At 40.9% G+C, this 17831-nt stretch overlaps 1 protein-coding gene across 2 annotated transcripts in view; it reads left to right on the forward strand.

The window, feature by feature from the left end:
* The window catches only part of pappaa (pregnancy-associated plasma protein A, pappalysin 1a), an 803024-nt gene that overhangs the window by 241777 nt on the left and 543416 nt on the right, over positions 1 to 17831 (forward strand). For both annotated transcript variants that reach the window (XR_007935844.1, XM_028809181.2), the window contains exon 6: positions 3926 to 4047. Coding sequence is in view for 1 of the 2 variants with exons in the window: in XM_028809181.2 (XP_028665014.2) it covers positions 3926 to 4047 (122 nt within the window). In the remaining variant the exon portion in view is untranslated. The remainder of the gene's footprint in view (positions 1 to 3925; positions 4048 to 17831) is intronic.

Here is a 17831-nt window from a genome sequence, read left to right on the forward strand (position 1 = left end):
ACCAACTAACCTAACAAGTTTGTCACTGGAGATGTGGGAGGAAAACTGGAATACCCAGAGGAAAACTAACGATTGGTCCTGCTATGCTGTTATAGCTGTAAGGAAAACAGACAGACAAAAAGTCTTAAGAATAACACTGTAAAAGTTCAGTATCATGCGCATCTTGGCCATCCGAGATTGCGGATACAAACTTACAGACGCATCAGTGCTGTTTACTTTCCTTTTCTTTCAGGTTAAAGAATCTCTAGGTGTGTTTTTCTGACGAAGAATTTTGGCTTAGTGTTTAGACATCATGATTTGTTGACTTTTTGGTATCGGTCTTGGTTGAGCTTTTTGACTCATCTTTCATCTCCCGCGATCCCTTACACAAAGAATCTCTGCCTTTACTTTCAGTTGAGAGAACAAACACCATGACATGAGTCACTATATGGATATGTAGCTATGCCCCCTAGAAAATGTGGCATCATAAAGAGCATAATCCAAAAACACTCGATCAACAATGCTTTTCATCATGCAATGACCGAAAGGGAACAACAATATCGATATTTATTTCTATAGCAAATTTTGATACAGAAGATGTAGCTTAAAGTGTGTTACAATGTGTCAAAGAAGTAGTTACATGCAAAAGAAAAACAAATTAAATTTACATGAAAATAATAAGTGGTTTACAAGAGACACATAATGCACACTTATTTCACAATACATAAGTTATTAAAAGAAATCAAGTCCTCAAAATACAGAAAAGCAAAAATAGCTGTGGCGGTCATGTCATCAACCCGCTCTTATTACATTTCAGCTATGGTTCTTCCCCTGTCTGCCGCTCAAATTCCTTTATTGTCTTTTTTTTTTGTTCATGTTAATATTGTTACTTATGTTATTTATTCACATTGTTCTATGTTTTATATTATTTTTGTGTTTTATTTTATTTCTCAGAGTCCATTCTTGTAATGTTACGTTCCTTGTATTTTGTGGTGGTTCCCCAAGATGTGGGGCCACCTGCCCAGCTCTGTTAAGGAGCTGTCCTCAGCCCTATAAAAGAAAGAGTCCCTTGCGATTCATTGAAGGCATTTAGTAGTGTTGGTGAGAGTCTTCTGTTTATTAATGAGCTTATGTGAATTCCTCAATTTTGTGACCTTTTGGCTGTTTTTTCGCCATTCATTTGGAATTTCTATTAGCCACTAGATAAAAAAAGCTTCAGCGGGATAAACTGTTGCACTAATGTAATAAACGTCTCTTTGTACATGCTGCGAGGTCGTGAGCCATCATCCCCAGTGGGTACGCAAAGCTGAATGGCTAACATAGAAGGTCTTAGCTGGGCGACTCAAATGACTACTTTATGTCACGTCTTGCTTCTAAGGTTGAGTGCTTCATTCCTCTGGAGCATAAACTCCAAAACAATTAATGCATCATTAATATAAATATTAAAATTTTGCACACCATTAATAATACAGTACTAATGATATAACGCAGAGAGGACCACAAAGACTACTCTAAAGAGCTCCTAAACGTCCAACACATTGTATTGCATATTTTGACTGTTTACACAAATTATATGATTTATTCGATTCAGAGTCTATAAGAATATGTAGTGTTATAATATAATCGTAGCTGAGTGCAGCATATAACTTATTCTTCTTCGTCTTCTTTCTCAGCATTTTTATATGGGGTCAGCCTTCTGATTCCCGGTGTATATCCTCAGCCACAGAGCCGCTACTCTGTTGAGTGCAGCATATAACTAACTGTGGTGAGCTGGATGGATTCTGGATGGAGGTATTTCTGACCATTCTGCCATACAAAATCTCTCCAGTTCAGTTCCATTTGATGGCTGCCAAGCATGGACAGCCTGCTTCAAATCATCAGGGGACTGTGACGGCCATTCCAGAAAATTGTACTTCTCCCTCTGCATGAATGCCTTTGTAGATTTCGAACTGTGTTTTGGGTCATTGTCTTGTTGGAATATCCAACCCTTGCGTAACTTCAACTTTGTGACTGATGTTTGAACATTATCCTGAAGAATTTGTTGATATTGGGTTGAATTCATCTGACCCTCGACTTTAACAAGGGCCCCAGTCCCTGAACTAGCCATACAGCCCCATAGCATGATGACAGCATTTGACAGTAGGTAGCAGGTGTTTTTCTTAGAATGCGGTGTTCTTCTTCCGCTATGCAAAGTGCTTTTTGTTATGACCAAATAACTCCATTTTTGTCACATCAGTCCAAAGCACTTTGTTCCAAAATGAATCTGGCTTGTCTAAATGAGCATTTGCATACAACAAGCGACTCTGTTTGTGGTGCAAGTGCGGAAAGGGCTTCTTTCTCATCACCCTGCCATACAGATGTTCTTTGTGCAAATTGCGCTGAATTGTAGAACGATGTACAGATACACCATCTGCAGCAAGATGTTCTTGCAGGTCTTTGGAGGTGATCTGTGGGTTGTCTATAACCATTCTCACAATCCTGCCCATAAGCCGCTCCTGTATCTTTCTTGGCCTGCCAGACCTGCTGGGTTTAACAGCAACTGTGCCTGTGGCCTTCCATTTCCTGATAATATTCTTTACAGTTGAAACTGACAATTTGAACCTCTGAGCTAGCTTTTTGTAGCCTCCCCCTAAACCATGAGACTGAACAATCTTTGTTTTCAGGTCTTTTGAGAGTTGCTTTGAGGATCCCATGCTGTCACTCTTCAGAGGAGAGTCAAAGGGAAGCACATCTTGCAATTGACCACCTTAAATACCTTTATATCTCATGACTGGACATACCTGTCTATGAAGTTCAAGGCTTAACGAGCTAATCCAACCAATTTGGTGTTGTAAGTAATCAGCATTGAGCAGTGACAGGCATTCAAATCAGCAAAATTACAAGGGTGCCCAAATTTTTGCACAGCCAGTTTTTCACATTTGATTTAATTTCATACAACAAAATACTGCTTCACTAAAAATCTTTGTTCGGAAAACACCCCATTACTCAGATGTTCCGAGGAAATGAAAGATATACCACTGTTATCTTTTTTGTTTAAAGGAGAGTAAATTATTTTGCAGGCTGAGAGGGGTTCCCAAACTTTTTCATATGACCGTAAGATACAAAGCTTAAACAAAGTACTGAATTCAGGATGTGCCCAGAATGGGTGGAGTCTGTTGCCCACATTGGGTACCTTTTTTGTGCTGTGGAAAAGAAAGAGACAATACTGTTAGCCACAGCACCCCCTCTCTTCCCGGGATGGGATTGCTTACCAAGGATGAGCCAGAAGGTTGGTCTTCAGACACACGTGTGACAGCTTACATAAATGAATGATTTCAGATTGTCATTTTTAAAACATTTGTATTTTTTTTTGAAAATATGTTAAATTCAATGCATTCAATGTCTTGTCCTAAAGTAATAATGTTCCCTAACACTTTTAAATTACCTCATATCTTGCATCTGTCAAATACACCACAATAATAAATAGAAGTGATGGTATAACTATTTTACTGGGGATTCACTCAAATTTATGGAATATGGATAACAGAAAATATGAAGTGAGGGCAATATAATACTATAGTTATTAATGACGTTGCATCTACACATATTCAGGAACAGGCATTTAATTTCCCTTTTGGTCACTGTCTATGTGGAATTTGCACAGGGAGCTATCATGGACACCTGGGTTTCCTGACACATCTCAAAGTAATGGGTGTGAAGTTAATTGGTGAATCTTCTCTGACCCACTCTAAGAGACTTGGTCCTGTCACTACTGGCTCTTCACAGGTGTCAAAAGCTGTCAAAGTACTGTTTTGGATGGATGAGAAAGAAATGGATGGAACTTGATAGTCTTCAATAATCTTCTCAGTCACAATTTGAGTTTCTTAGGTTTCTTTGAATAGAGCAACTGTCTAACTACTCCTGAATCAATCTAAGTTAGCAGTGTTTTCTTTTCTTGCCATCCTAGAGAAGTGGGACCAGCATGTGACAAATGTGTTGAAGGGGAGGTTTTGCTCCAGTATGCCTACAAAGCTTCATCGCCAAGGCCTTGTGGTCCCAGTGGTCATTGGAGTCCCCGTGAAGCTGAAGGTGAGTAATCCGCCTTAAGCGAGACTATTAAGCTGCTTGAATAAATACATATTTACTGTGTATATATATATCTGCTCTCTATATGTAAAAATATCAGTGAAATCATGCAATGTTTTCAAGCAACACTCATTTTTCTTCAAAACCTTATGTCCTATAGTATACATACTGTATATATATATTGTGAGATTTGCCCGGACACCATCAGTCGGAAACCACATCTTTATAAATTGCACACGTTTATTAATCATAAATAAATCCAGTCCCAACACTACACACAATGCACACAGCAATAATCAACCCAATATCTCTCTGTCTCAGTCCTTGGCCGCCTCTGTTCTCCTCCTGGGAGCTTCGTCCTGCTCCCACTCCTGACTCTGGCTCCCAGACTGTAGGATGGTGGCACCTTTTATCCTTGCCCGGATGTGCTCCAGGTGTCTGATGACGTCCATCCGGCAGCACTTCCTGGTGTGGTGGAAGTGCTGCCCTTTGCCTCGGAAGCACTCCGGGCGTCCCTGGCAGGTTCCTCCGCCATCTTGCCGAGTGTGGTGGAAGTAACTATTTTCGAGTCCTACGAGGCTTGAGGCGCCCCCTGGCGGTGACCACGGGTCCAAACAGGCCAGAAGCTTTTTGTTCTTCTCCCGTGGTCCTCTCCTGCTCCAGGGCGGTTGCCCCCTCATGGCCCGGAAGCTATTCCTTCCACCTTCCGGTCCTTTTAGGCATCCCGGCCAGGTAATGACCCTGGCAATATGCCACAATATATATACAGTATATATATATATTTTTTCTTCATTAGGAGAATACAACAATGATATTGTCATGTCAATACAACCAATTTAACATACATACGTCAAAAAAAAAAAAATAAAATAAAAACTCTACATCCGCTTTGCTAAGAACAATAGTGGTTCAGTTGTGTAAACCTTAAACCTTAAATCTGTATTAGCAATCAACAAGAAATAAGGGTGATGCAATGGTAACTTTGCTGGCTCACAATCCCAGGTCCTCTTTGTGTGAAATATTTTAAAATTTAACAAAAAATTCCACCGTGGATCAATAGCGAGCAAAAAAAAGCTGTTGAAGTGGGGTTGAGCCACCACAGGTGGTCAGGGGTCACACAGCCCTATATTTATCCTACTAGCTGTGTAAGCCTATGCTGTAAAAACCTGGGATCCTAGAAACCATGGATTCTGGCACTTCAATCAATCAATCACATTGGTTGTGTATTAGCAGCTCCTCGTCGGTTTTGTCTTGCCGACCTGCTCACCTCTGTTGTCGGTCAGTGGCTAAGTGAGTTTTTCTCACTTGGAGGTTTAGTTTTGCCGATGTACTTGCCTTGCTTGTGTATTAGCGGTGGCGGTTTCCCTTTGGTGACAGAGTTGCTTTCTTTGAGCTTCATGGTGTAGCCTCTCACTTCTGGGCTGCGTCGCACTTCCATGTCGGACATACAGACAAACACACTACCAGGCATAGACTTTTATGTATAAGATATATCCTGTAGATATAGGAAAACATTAATTTTGGTTAAAAATCACAAGTTTAATTATTTATTTATTTCTTCCAATACAGTAAATTAAACGGAATTGTACAGAACATTTTCTAACAGAACCCCACCTAAGTCAGGAAACACTAAGCCAGCGGTTCTCAAACTGTGGGGCACGCCCCCCTAAGTAACAAAAAATGGCGGCACGACTGTTGCCATATGTGGCGTAATTTCGCTATTCGTAGGGAATTTTTAAACTTGTAGCAGTGTATCGGCAGCAAAAAATATAGGAATAAATTTTATTAGGGTTTCAAAAAAACATTAGGGGTGCACGATTAAAATTGTTATGAAAACTCAGGTTGCAAATACTTAAAGGTTGAGAAACGCTGCACTAAGCTAACAGAAATCTCAACAAACAGTAGACATTTATGATGTAAAGGAATACTCCACCCAAAAGTTATATTTTCTTATATGTTACTTAGCCCATGTTGTTTGTAGTGATAGACAAGAAAGATTTTTAATGTCATGCTTTTGTGGAGATCGGATGTTACAACATTTGTGATACAACGGGTGTCTATGGTGACCACAGCTGAACATCATCAAGAATATCAAAAACTTACTTGAAAAAATTTTTTAAGAGCTTATGGAGAAGACTGTAATAAAGTAAGGAAGATGTGTTTGTTGACCTTCCAGGCAGTGGCATAGCGTAGTGGGGGCGGCCCACCCCGGGCGGCACTTTTAGGGGGCGGCAAAATTTCACAATAAATAATAATAATATCTTGTAAAAATTTGAACCATACCTAAATAAGGGGGTGGCGGAATTTTCCTCCGCCCCGGGCGGCTGACACCCAAGCTACGCTACTGCTTCCAGGTCATGATTAAATAACTCATTGGTGGAAAATGGAATGTTGAGAAGGTGTTGGTGACTATAAACCAGAAAAGAAGTAACATTTTGGTGGAAAAGACATGTAAACCGGACAAGGTAGCAACAGCAGACCGTTAGCCACGGACACAGACACCACCAAAAGAACCGTGCAGGATGGTGGCAGCAGTCAGGTAAAGTCCTTGTCACATTACGTGACTTTTCCACCAATTTTGAAGGTTAGCCTTCATTTCCATAATCCTAGCAAGTCGGAGGCAGTTACGGGACTCTACTGTGAATCCAGTCATGTAAAGTGACATGCCAAACAACTCACTCCAACTAGTTCACGACGTGCTCCTACGAAACTAGACACATTTGATTTTGTCTTTAGTCATGGGGGAGGCTCTTTGAGCATGAGAGCTGGCAGCCAATGAATGCTGATCTTCAAGTATAGTGCATAAAATGAGGAATAAGGAATGAGGGTGTTTGGAGAGCAGCTCGTCTGTCTGATGTCTCGTGTTTCATGTAATATGATAGGAAGGGATAAAAAATCGGGAGTGGTCTCCCCTCGACTTTCTCATATACTCAAATATAGGGAAGGATATTTGAGGAGTAAACTGCAAGACAATGATTACATTTTTATATTATCCATCAACAACAAATCAAATCAAATTAATAATATATTAAACAATTATTATAAAAGTAAAGTAAGTTGAATAAATTGTACTCTGCACCTGCAAGAATAAAAGGTAAAGCACCATTTCTGTCTAACGGAAATAGCCCAAAAGTTGACAGAAATCTACGTTTTGTACCAAATACTTGTATGCAAAATTTGGTTGACCTAAGTGAAAGTGTACACAAATTATTGTGTTTACACACACAGACATAATTCCAAAAATGGTATTTTCGGACTCGGGGAGGTCTAAAACGTCGAGATTCATCAAAATCTCGACATTGGGTTTTTGGACAATTACAAAACTTTCCCTATATTTTGTATACGAGAAAAAGAAAGGAGGTAAAAATTCGTGGCTCAGTGTGCTGTAGCTGTTAACCCTTTGTATACTGACATCTCTCAGGGAGCAAGCTATTGGCTGTCACAAAAAGGTTATCATGCAGTTGTTAATATTTGACATGCGCAGCGATTTTCAGTCGTTTAAATGGACAAGGTCACGCGACAAGATCAGCAACTGCAATCGGCAGGTCTGACATGCTTTATGACTAAAGGTTGCATAATGTGACATCGCCTTAAGCTGCAGTCCTGACACAGGTGCAGCTTGCAACAGTGTCGAATGTGAAGATGAGCTACCAGCTCCTTCACGAGACTGTCACATCCTCGTCACCCTGAAAAAATGTTAAAAGTTCTTTATGGCGGTCGGACATGTCTGCTTCATTTGCCTTTTTCTTGTTGGGCCTTCACGATCAGACAGTTCCCATTCAGGTTAGGTACTGTGATATGTTGTGCTGCTCAGAGAAATGTGAGAGACCCCCTAAACCCTGAAATGTGAGTCTATCTGAACATGATGTGGACACTGGAGATACATTTTAATTGCAGGTGTACATGTAATCCGACTAAACTAAATATGGATACAATCTAAGCATGAAAGAGACTTTAAAGGGGGTCTTTGAGACAACTAACATTCACTGCGGGGTGTATGTAACATATTTTGAATATTGTGGGCTACTTTAAAAAGACCCCAGAACTGGATCTTAAGTCTGCCACCCCGTTTGTCTTTCTGCTGCAATTTCATAATTATTTTCAGTTGTCTTTATTGGGGACCCTGATTGAGAAGCACTGTTCTAGGGTGCTATTAATGGAGAAAAGTAAAAGCCTAAGCTAGCAGTTGAAGGTGTCAAAGTTATCATTTTCAGAATTCTGAGAATTCATACCAATCATTTTTTATATTGGTTTATTATGCAATATGTACAGTATTTAAAAAGACAAAGATTACTGGAATATAAAAAGTGTACTGTTTTTAAGGAAAAATGAGCATTTCGGGTACAGGAAAATCGAGGTATGCATTGTTTTATTTCAAGTGGGCATCCCTTTGGCATACTGCATCTCTGACAGTAGAAATGCTTTTATCCCTGTGTGTATTTAGGGACTTTGATGTTTTTCATCCATTTAACAAACGTCTGTGGATATTTCAGCCATGGAATGAAGCTTGAAAAGAATTTAGAACCCATGAGGTAATTTCCATTTCCATTTTCCAACCCGCTGAATCCGAACACAGGGTCACGGGGGTCCGCTGGAGCCAATCCCAGCCAACACAGGGCACAAGGCAAGAACCAATCCCAGGCAGGGTCCCAACCCACCGCAGGACACACACAAACACACCCACACACCAAGCACACACTAGGGCCAATTTAGAATCGCCAATCCACCTAACCTGCATGTCTTTGGACTGTGGGAGGAAACCTGAGCGCCCAGAGGAAACCCACGCAGACACGGGGAGAACATGCAAACTCCACGCAGGGAGGACCCGGGAAGCGAACCCAGGTCCCCAGATCACCCAACTGCGAGGCAGCAGCGCTACCCACTGCACCACCGTGCCGCCCATGAGGTAATTTTGATCAAAATATTTCAAGAACTGTTAGTAGCTATCTGGTTGGTGAGGCTCTTTTGAATGATTTAAGAACTTTTTTGCCCACCGTTAATGGCATTACATTTTACAGCTCAAAGTTTTTATTGGGCGGCACGGTGGCATAGCAGTAGCGCTGCTACCTCGCAGTAAGGAGACCCGGGTTCACTTCCCAGGTCCTCCCTGCATGGAGTTTGTATGTTCTCCCCGTGTCTGCATGGGTTTCCTCCCACAGTCCAAAGACATGCAGGTTAGGTGCATTGGCGATCCTAAATTGTCCGCTTGGTGTGTGTGTGTGTGTGTGCCCTGCGGTGGGCTGGCACCATGCCCGGGGATTGTTTCCTTCCTTGCACCCTTAAGTTGGCTGGGATTTGCTCCAGCAGACCCCTGTGACCCTATAGTTAGGACATAGTGGGTTGGATAATGGATGGATGAAAGTTTTTGTTATTGTGTATATCCTTGTAAGTAAATGTGCATCCTGGGCAAATTAAAATTATTTAGAAATAATGCTACTGCTACAGTCATGACTGATTAATTATCAATCAATCAATCAATCTTTTATTTATAAAGCAGATTTAAACACATCAAGTGTTGGCCAAAGTGCTGTATATAAATACAAAATGAAACCAACGTCTTAATAAAAATAATAAACATGTTAAATTGTTAAATTGAAAATAACACAAATTTTTCTGACCCATTAAAAGGCTTTAATAAACACAGGACACTACTACCTTTAAACATCTCTATATGCCAAAGAGAAAAAAGAAGATTTTAATTGATATTTAAAAATATGTTTAAAAGGTACATTATTCCATTAAAATGATAATAAGGTAAATCTTTTTTTTTTTTTAGATCAGTGGAGGCACCAGCTTTCATTAAAGGGTGGGCCTAAATTTGTCACACATGGGGCTAATGCTGTTATTATTACTGTTGGGAGAGACAGGGGGTGCAATCGAGCCCCAAACCCCAGACACAACTGACGCACACAGTCACTGGTTCAAAGAATGGATTTCATTCCTCCAAATACATTCCTTTTTCTCTCTCTTTTTCTCCAAACTCCTCTTCCTCTTGTTGTTGTCCTCTGTTGTCCATGTTGTCCAAGGCAAAGCAGAGTGGTCCTCTTTAAACCAGATCCTAGAACTACTTCTGCTGTCTGCCCACAGACACAGGGCAGGGATGGTTCCGCGTACCACAGGGCTGTAGCATGGGACTACACTTCCCAGCATGCCTGTTGATGGAAAGGCAGGGGCAGGAACACAAGTATGCTGCCCTCCAGTGTACTGGGGGAGGAAAGGCTCCTCTGATTCCTTCATCCTTCTGGCCTCTCTTCCTGGCACAGGATCAGCTCTTGACCTGATCAGGATACCAGACAATCCCTGACTTACACCGTTAAATATGAATTCATTAAAAAAAAAAAAATAAAAGTCCAGTCATACCAACTTATTAGGGCCTTTTCTTTGTTTATTTTGAATTATTTTTGTTAACGCAAATTTAACTCCACTTACAAATGGTGAAAGTAAAGTAACTTCCTATCTTTTGATGATGTGCTCAAGACACCAGCCCATCACGAGGCACAATCGGCCAAACAATATCATAACAGATGGATTAACATTATTGCCATTCCTTGTAATTTGTGTGTTCACGCCTGATTCAGGCGTTTCCACTTGTTGAATCTACAAGTGAATGTGTCCTCTATTTGATTATTACCAAAAATGTCCAAATCGCATCATTCGGTATCCTGTACTAGAGCCACATACTGTTATCTGTTGTATCAATGAGCCGCAAAACGACACTCCATACCGGCTGTGACAGAAGTTGGAAAATTTAATATGGATTGAGTTAGTGGCTCATGAATATCAGGCAAATTCATGGCCTGACCAGCCCTTCGACATTTGGCAGGGAGTGGTTGTAAATTTTCCAGCACACTCAATAGTAATGTTAGTAGCAAACTTATCACTAAAGTTGCCACAGCTAGCGTTGGGGTTTTCACTTGCTGCTGGGGCCCGCCGAAATATTTAGTGCCTACAATGGACTCTGGAACATGTTGTAATTCTGGTTGTTTCCTTTCACTAATTAAACCTAAAAGGTTTACGCATGAAAGTCATCATTCATGCGTACATTTCCATTTATATTTTCCTCAAACGACACCCATCGCAACTAGTGGTTTCAGTAAGTTACAAGTGGATATATCACATGTTCTGAGACGCAGTGATTGGTAAGATTAAATCTTATTTTCTAAACTTTGTTACATACACATAAGCTGTAAAATCGCTATCCATATATATAGAAAAGCCAAGAACATTTGTAAAGATCCAACCCACCCCGACCACAGCATTTTTACTCTTCTGCCCTCTGGCAGGCACTTCAGAGCCCTGCCTGCCAGGCTGAAGAACAGCTGTTACCCCAAAGCAATCAGCCTATTAAATGCACAGCGACCACTGCCCCTTCCTGTAACAAAGACAACCACTGTTTGAACTGAACATCTGAATCCACCACACACGGTCACACACTTAAACGTGACCCCTGTGGAACTCCTGACCATTACATGAACTGTAATCTTCACTGGTTCTTCATTTATTGTTTCTCTATGCTTACATGTTTACCTTTACTTTAACTCTGTGTACTTTTGGACCCGTTAATACGAGTAACTGTGCATCTCATAGTTTAATGTTTAGTTTATTATCTACTCTTACCTACCTTATCTACCTGGAAAGGGCTGTGTGGCGCTACTGATATCTCTAAAAAAGGACTAAGGTCCAAGTCTTTAGAGTCCTGGTGCTTCCTCTTTTGCTATACGGTTGTGAGACATGGACGCTAGCCAGTGACCTGACATGAAGACTGGGCTCTTTTGGTGCTGTGTCTCTTCAGAGAATCTTTGGGTACCATTGGTTTGACTTTGTGTCGAATGAGCGGTTGCTCATGGAGTCCCGAATGAGCCACATTGCCTGCATTGTGAGGGAGCGACAGTTAAGGCACTATGGCCGTGTGGCGCGATTCCCCAAAGGTGATCAGACTCCCAGGATCCCCATTGTTGAGGACCCGAGTGGCTGGACCAGGCCAAGGAGAGACCACGTATCATCTGGCTGCGACAGATACAGTTAGGTCCATAAATATTTGCGCAAAGACAACTTTTTTCTAATTTTGGTTCTGTACATTACCACAATGAATTTTAAATGAAACAACTCAGATGCAGTTGAAGTGCAGACTTTCAGCTTTAATTCAGTGGGGTGAACAAAACGATTGCATAAAAATGTGAGGTAACTAAAGCATTTTTTTAACACAATCCCTTCATTTCAGGGGCTCAAAAGTAATTGGGCAATTGACTCAAAGGCTATTTCATGGGCAGGTGTGGGCAAGTCTGTCGTTATGTCATTATCAATTAAGCAGATAAAAGGCCTGGAGTTGATTTGAGGTGTGGTGCTTGCATGTGGAAGATTTTGCTGTGAACAGACAACATGCAGTCAAAGGAGCTCTCCATGCAAGTGAAAGAAGCCATCCTTAAGCTGTGAAAACAGAAAAAAACCATCCGAGAAATTGCTACAATATTACGAGTGGCAAAATCTACAGTTTGGTACATCCTGAGAAAGAAAGCAAGCACTGGTGAACTCAGCAACGCAAAAAGACCTGGACGTCCACGGAAGACAACAGTGGTGGATGATCGCAGAATCATTTCCATGGTGAAGAGAAACCCCTTCACAACAGCCAACCAAGTGAACAACACTCTCCAGGGGGTAGGCGTATCGATATTCAAGTCTATCATAAAGAGAAGACTGCATGAAAGTAAATACAGAGGGTGCACTGCAAGGTGCAAGCCACTCATAAGCCTCAAGAATAGAAAGGCTAGATTGGACTTTGCTAAAGAACATCTAAAAAAGCCAGCACAGTTCTGGAAAAACATTCTTTGGACAGATGAAACCAAGATCAACCTCTACCAGAATGATGGCAAGAAAAAAATATGGAGAAGGCGTGGAACAGCTCATTATCCAAAGCATACCACATCATCTGTAAAACACGGTGGAGGCAGTGTGATGGCTTGGGCATGCATGGCTGCCAGTGGCACTGGGACACTAGTGTTTATTGATGATGTGACACAGGACAGAAGCAGCCGAATGAATTCTGAGGTAAATACAGCAGTCAAATTGATTGGGCGGCGTTTCATGATACAGATGGACAATGACCCAAAACATACAGCCAAAGCAACCCAGGAGTTTATTAAAGCAAAGAAGTGGAAAATTCTTGAATGGCCAAGTCAGTCACCTGATCGTAACCCAATTGAGCAGGCATTTCACTTGTTGAAGACTAAACTTCAGACAGAAAGGCCCACAAACAAACAGCAACTGAAAGCCGCTGCAGTAAAGGCCTGGCAGAGCATTAAAAAGGAGGAAACCCAACATCTGGTGATGTCCAGGAGTTCAAGACTTCAGGCTGTCATTGCCAGCAAAGGGTTTTCAACCAAGTATTAGAAATGAACATTTTATTTCCAGTTATTTAATTTGTCCAATTACTTTTGAGCCCCTGAAATGAGGGGATTGTGTTAAAAAAATGCTTTAGTTGCCTCACATTTTTATACAATCGTTTTGTTCACCCCACTGAATTAAAGCTGAAAGTCTGCACTTCAACTGCATCGGAATTGTTTCATTTAAAATTCATTGTGGTAATGTACAGAACCAAAATTAGAAAAAAGTTGTCTCTGTCCAAATATTTATGGACCTAACTGTAGATGGTCAATTCCAAGGGGTAGCGACTGGACCGCGTATCTGCCTGGGGGGTTGCCAGCCAGGATCCGGAGCTGTTTTGTCGTGTACCAGTGCATGCTCCCCAACCTGACCTGACCTGACCTACTCTCATCTACTTTTATCTAAGGCATCTATAGGCCTGCTCCAAACAATACTTCATTGTATTGTACAGGGACAATAAAGTGACCTAATATCCTGCAGATCAGTATATCGACCCTGTAACTGCACTCACCACCCTCAATCCATCCATCGACCTCACCATCCCTTTTCCCCTCCCTCGTAAATAAAACCCCAAGAACTCCTCAACTTGAAGCATTTAACTCACCTCCGACTCGAAGAGGAGACTCTCTAACTTTTTCCTACCGAGGAAATAAAAAAATATATATCTCATTATGTATATGCAAAAATTCCAAAATAATTTTTGGTCACAGACATTTCAGATTAGGGATGCTCACCGTGTATACTTTATGTCTTCTATTCATTTTCTTTAAGATTTGAGGCTTTTCGTCATGGGTTAACAGGGCTATTTATATTGCTTGGTGCTTGACATGAAAGATTAATTTGGGAAAATCTGTTGCCGTTAAGTTTCATTTTGACTTTAATTCATATTATATTATATTTATAATTCATATTATATTTTCATATGTTCATTCGATACATATAGGATTGAGGTTTTCATTTTCCCTGTGACCTCTCAGCTATTTATTTATTTTTTCTTTTTCCCTATGATCTCTCTCTCTCTCTCTTTTTTTCGCTTGTGAAAGTCCTTATTTTTCCTGCTAACATGTGGCCTCAGGCATTCCATCCAGAGGATCTAACGTCGGAGCAGAATCCAGCCGGCAGTCAAACATGCCTGGACTTGCCCTGCCTTTGTGAAAATTCTTTACCCAACAGTCATCTATAAATAGTGTCTTGGCGTGTTTTTGGACGGAGCTCGCAGCCCTGCTACTTGTGATATCCTTCACGTCAGGTTGATTTTTTTATTTTGCCCTTAAATAACATTAGGAGTAGAATTTCAGAATCATGCTGGTGCTGTGGTTAGCTCTGCTGTCTTTTGGGGCCGAGGTTCAAATCTTGGCCCTGTTCTTTTAATTGTGGAATTTATCATTTCTACCCGAGTCAGGTAGCTCAAAGTGTAAATCTTACAATACAATATAATACAATTTATTTTTGTATAGTCCAAAATCACACAAGAAGTGTCACAATGGGCTTTAACAGGCTCTGCCTTTTGACAGCCCCCCAGCCTTGACTCTCTAAGAAGATGAGGAAAAACTCCCAAAAAAAACCTTGTAGGGAAAAAAACTGGAAGAAACCTTGGGAAAGAGCAATTCAAAGAGAGACCCCTTTCCAGGTAGGTTGGGTGTCAAAAAGAAGGGGGTCAATACAATACAATACACAGAACAGAACACAAGTAATCCTCAATACAATACAATAGTGCAATAGAAATATTACAAGTACAGAGCAGAATTCAACAGTAGATGATATCCCATAATACGATTTGGATTTGTTCAGAGTCCTGGAGACCTCGGCCATCAAGCTGCCTCCCCCTATTGGCCATTCCACAGCTGAGTCAGCCAATCCGTTGAAAGGACCTCTCTACCTGACGATTCCTGCAATCCTCCATCAGAGATGACCTTACCTTAGGCAGGCAAAAAACAACTTGGCAGGTGGGCGGTGGGCACCAAGTGCCACATTTGAGAACCGAGAAGAAGAAACAGAAAAGGTGAGGGTTCGTAACAAATTCTAACTATCATCTTACTTATGTTTTAGTGCTAATGACTAACAACAGAGATGCAGTCGGTACAGTTAATCAGCAGCTCTAGTCAGGATATGCTAAACTGAAGTCGTGAGTGTTCAGCCAGGATTTGAAAGTGAGGACCTTGCCAGCTTTTCCAAAGGGTCTGAAGGAGATTTTAGCAATCAGCTTACCAAATGAACCTCATGGGACAGAATGTTCTTCCCTTGCTTGTCAAACCTCTTATCTTCTTACTCTTCACAGTCCACATTTTTTTATCCCAGTACTGTTTTTCTCAAATTAGTCCTGGGGTCTCTACTGTTTTAAATAATCATAAAACAATCTGGAGAAGAATATAATCCATAAGACAGTTAACTATGCAGATGATGCCAAAGTAGTTGGGAGGGCAGATAATAGAGAGTCAGTTAAATCAGTGTTTCCCAAACTTAGTCCTGGGGACCTCCTATGGCTGCAGGCTTTTGTTCCAACCAGCTTCTGTTTTTAATTTGGACTCTTGGGCCAATATATGTAATATACTGTATATATATGTAAAATATGTAAGTTCTGTGTTTCAGTTATATGGGAATAATGTACAGGGAGATTCACTCGAAAGAGGCCCAGAATATTCTGTTGTTACTCCTGTTAGGATGAAGCCTTCTGAACCAAAAAAATACACTTTCTACCTTGCCGTATGTGTAATCGATTGCATTACATGTGATGCTGGAAGTGGTTTCCGTTTTTTGCCAGGCACATTTCTAAGCGCCGCTCCATGTGCGTATCAGCAAGTGCCTCGGAGGTGATAGCAGCAATTTCACATTGGATGTTTTCCTTCAAATCTTCCACAGTGCGAGGCTTGTTCCGATAGACTTTTCCTTTGAGAAGACCACAAAGGAAGAAGTCTGGTGGTGTCAGATCCTGTGACCGTGGTGGTCAAAGCCCCTTTGAAATTACCCTGTTGCCAAAGAAGGACTCAATTTTTGCCATGTTCCTTGCCGATGTGTGACACGTTGCTCCATCTTGCTGGAAGTTGCCTTCCATTGACTCCCGATCATCCTGACATTGCTTAAATGGATTGGTGACCCAATAGGTTCACACCATGAAGACACGCTGCTCAATACTGTACATCACAATCCTGATGAGAAGTCGAGTGACTGAGTTGAAGGGGTACAGGTGGTATGCACCCAGAAGTTGCAAACGAAGGTTAAACGTCCTGACGGCTGTCCGGCGCCTACCTTATCGCTCCGATAAAGGGGCACCCCTGCTTGTTTGAAGCTCCATATACTGAGGAGCACATTGCACGTTGTTTCGTTCAGATTGCTTCATCCTAGCGAGAGTTATTACAGAATATTCGGGCAAGTGAATCTCCCTGTTTTTTTTTCTCTTTTTATCAATATTTTCATCTTAATTTTCAATTAAGGAAATTTAATTAAGGAAAACTGCACAGAGAAAGGGCAACATATAATGAAATCAACAAAAAAGAGTTAAGCATTTCAATCTATAGCAAAAGCAGAAATGTTTCTAAATATCTTATAAATGTAAAAATCATGCTGCTGTGCTTTTCTGAATTAAATGAGACCAGAGTTATCAGGTGTTGTCACTGATTTTGAATCTGGTTGGAACAAAAACCTGCAACCACAGTGGGTCCCCAGGACCGAGTTTGAGAAACCCTGGGTTAAATCACAACAGAGGGACTTGGAGAGCATACAGGCTTGGGCAGATTTGTGGCAGATGAAATTGAATATAAAGTAAGTGTAACTTTATTACCCAACTAATGAGTTGTGCTCACCAGTGAACTTGTTCGACAAATCTTTTCTTAGAAATTCACCATGTAGCCAGTCTAGGAAGCCTTTTTTTCCCAGAGCCCCATGATATTTTGCTAATCCGGCATTAAGTCAGAGCTGTAGCAGCCAATATTGGATAAAATGGCTCCCACCATATATATACAGTATAATGCTGATCATATTAGAAATTTGAAAATGTGAGAATATAGCCTTTCAGTAAGTCATTATCTAACCCTCTTAGTCCTGTATTGGGTCACGGTCGGGGGTACTGAATCAATCCCAGCTAGCACACAGGGCAGGAACAAACCCTGAACAGAACTCTAACTACAAAGAGTTAGTTAGTTAGTTAGTTAGTTAGTTAGTTAGTTAGTTAGTTAGTTAGTTAACTACAAAGAGTTATTTAAACATATTTCATTTATGTTTGGTAGAATGCCCAGAGGGGACTGGGCAGTCTCATGGCCTGGAACCCCTGCAGATTTTATTTTTTTCTCCAGCCGTCTGGAGTTTTTTTTTGCTTTTTCTGTCCACCCTGGCCATCGGACCTTACTCCTTTTCTATGTTAACTAATGTTGTCTTATTTTAATTTCTTATTTTGTCTTTTATTTTTCTTT

Source organism: Erpetoichthys calabaricus, chromosome 9 (genome assembly GCF_900747795.2).
Source record: "Erpetoichthys calabaricus chromosome 9, fErpCal1.3, whole genome shotgun sequence".
NCBI lineage: Eukaryota > Metazoa > Chordata > Cladistia > Polypteriformes > Polypteridae > Erpetoichthys > Erpetoichthys calabaricus.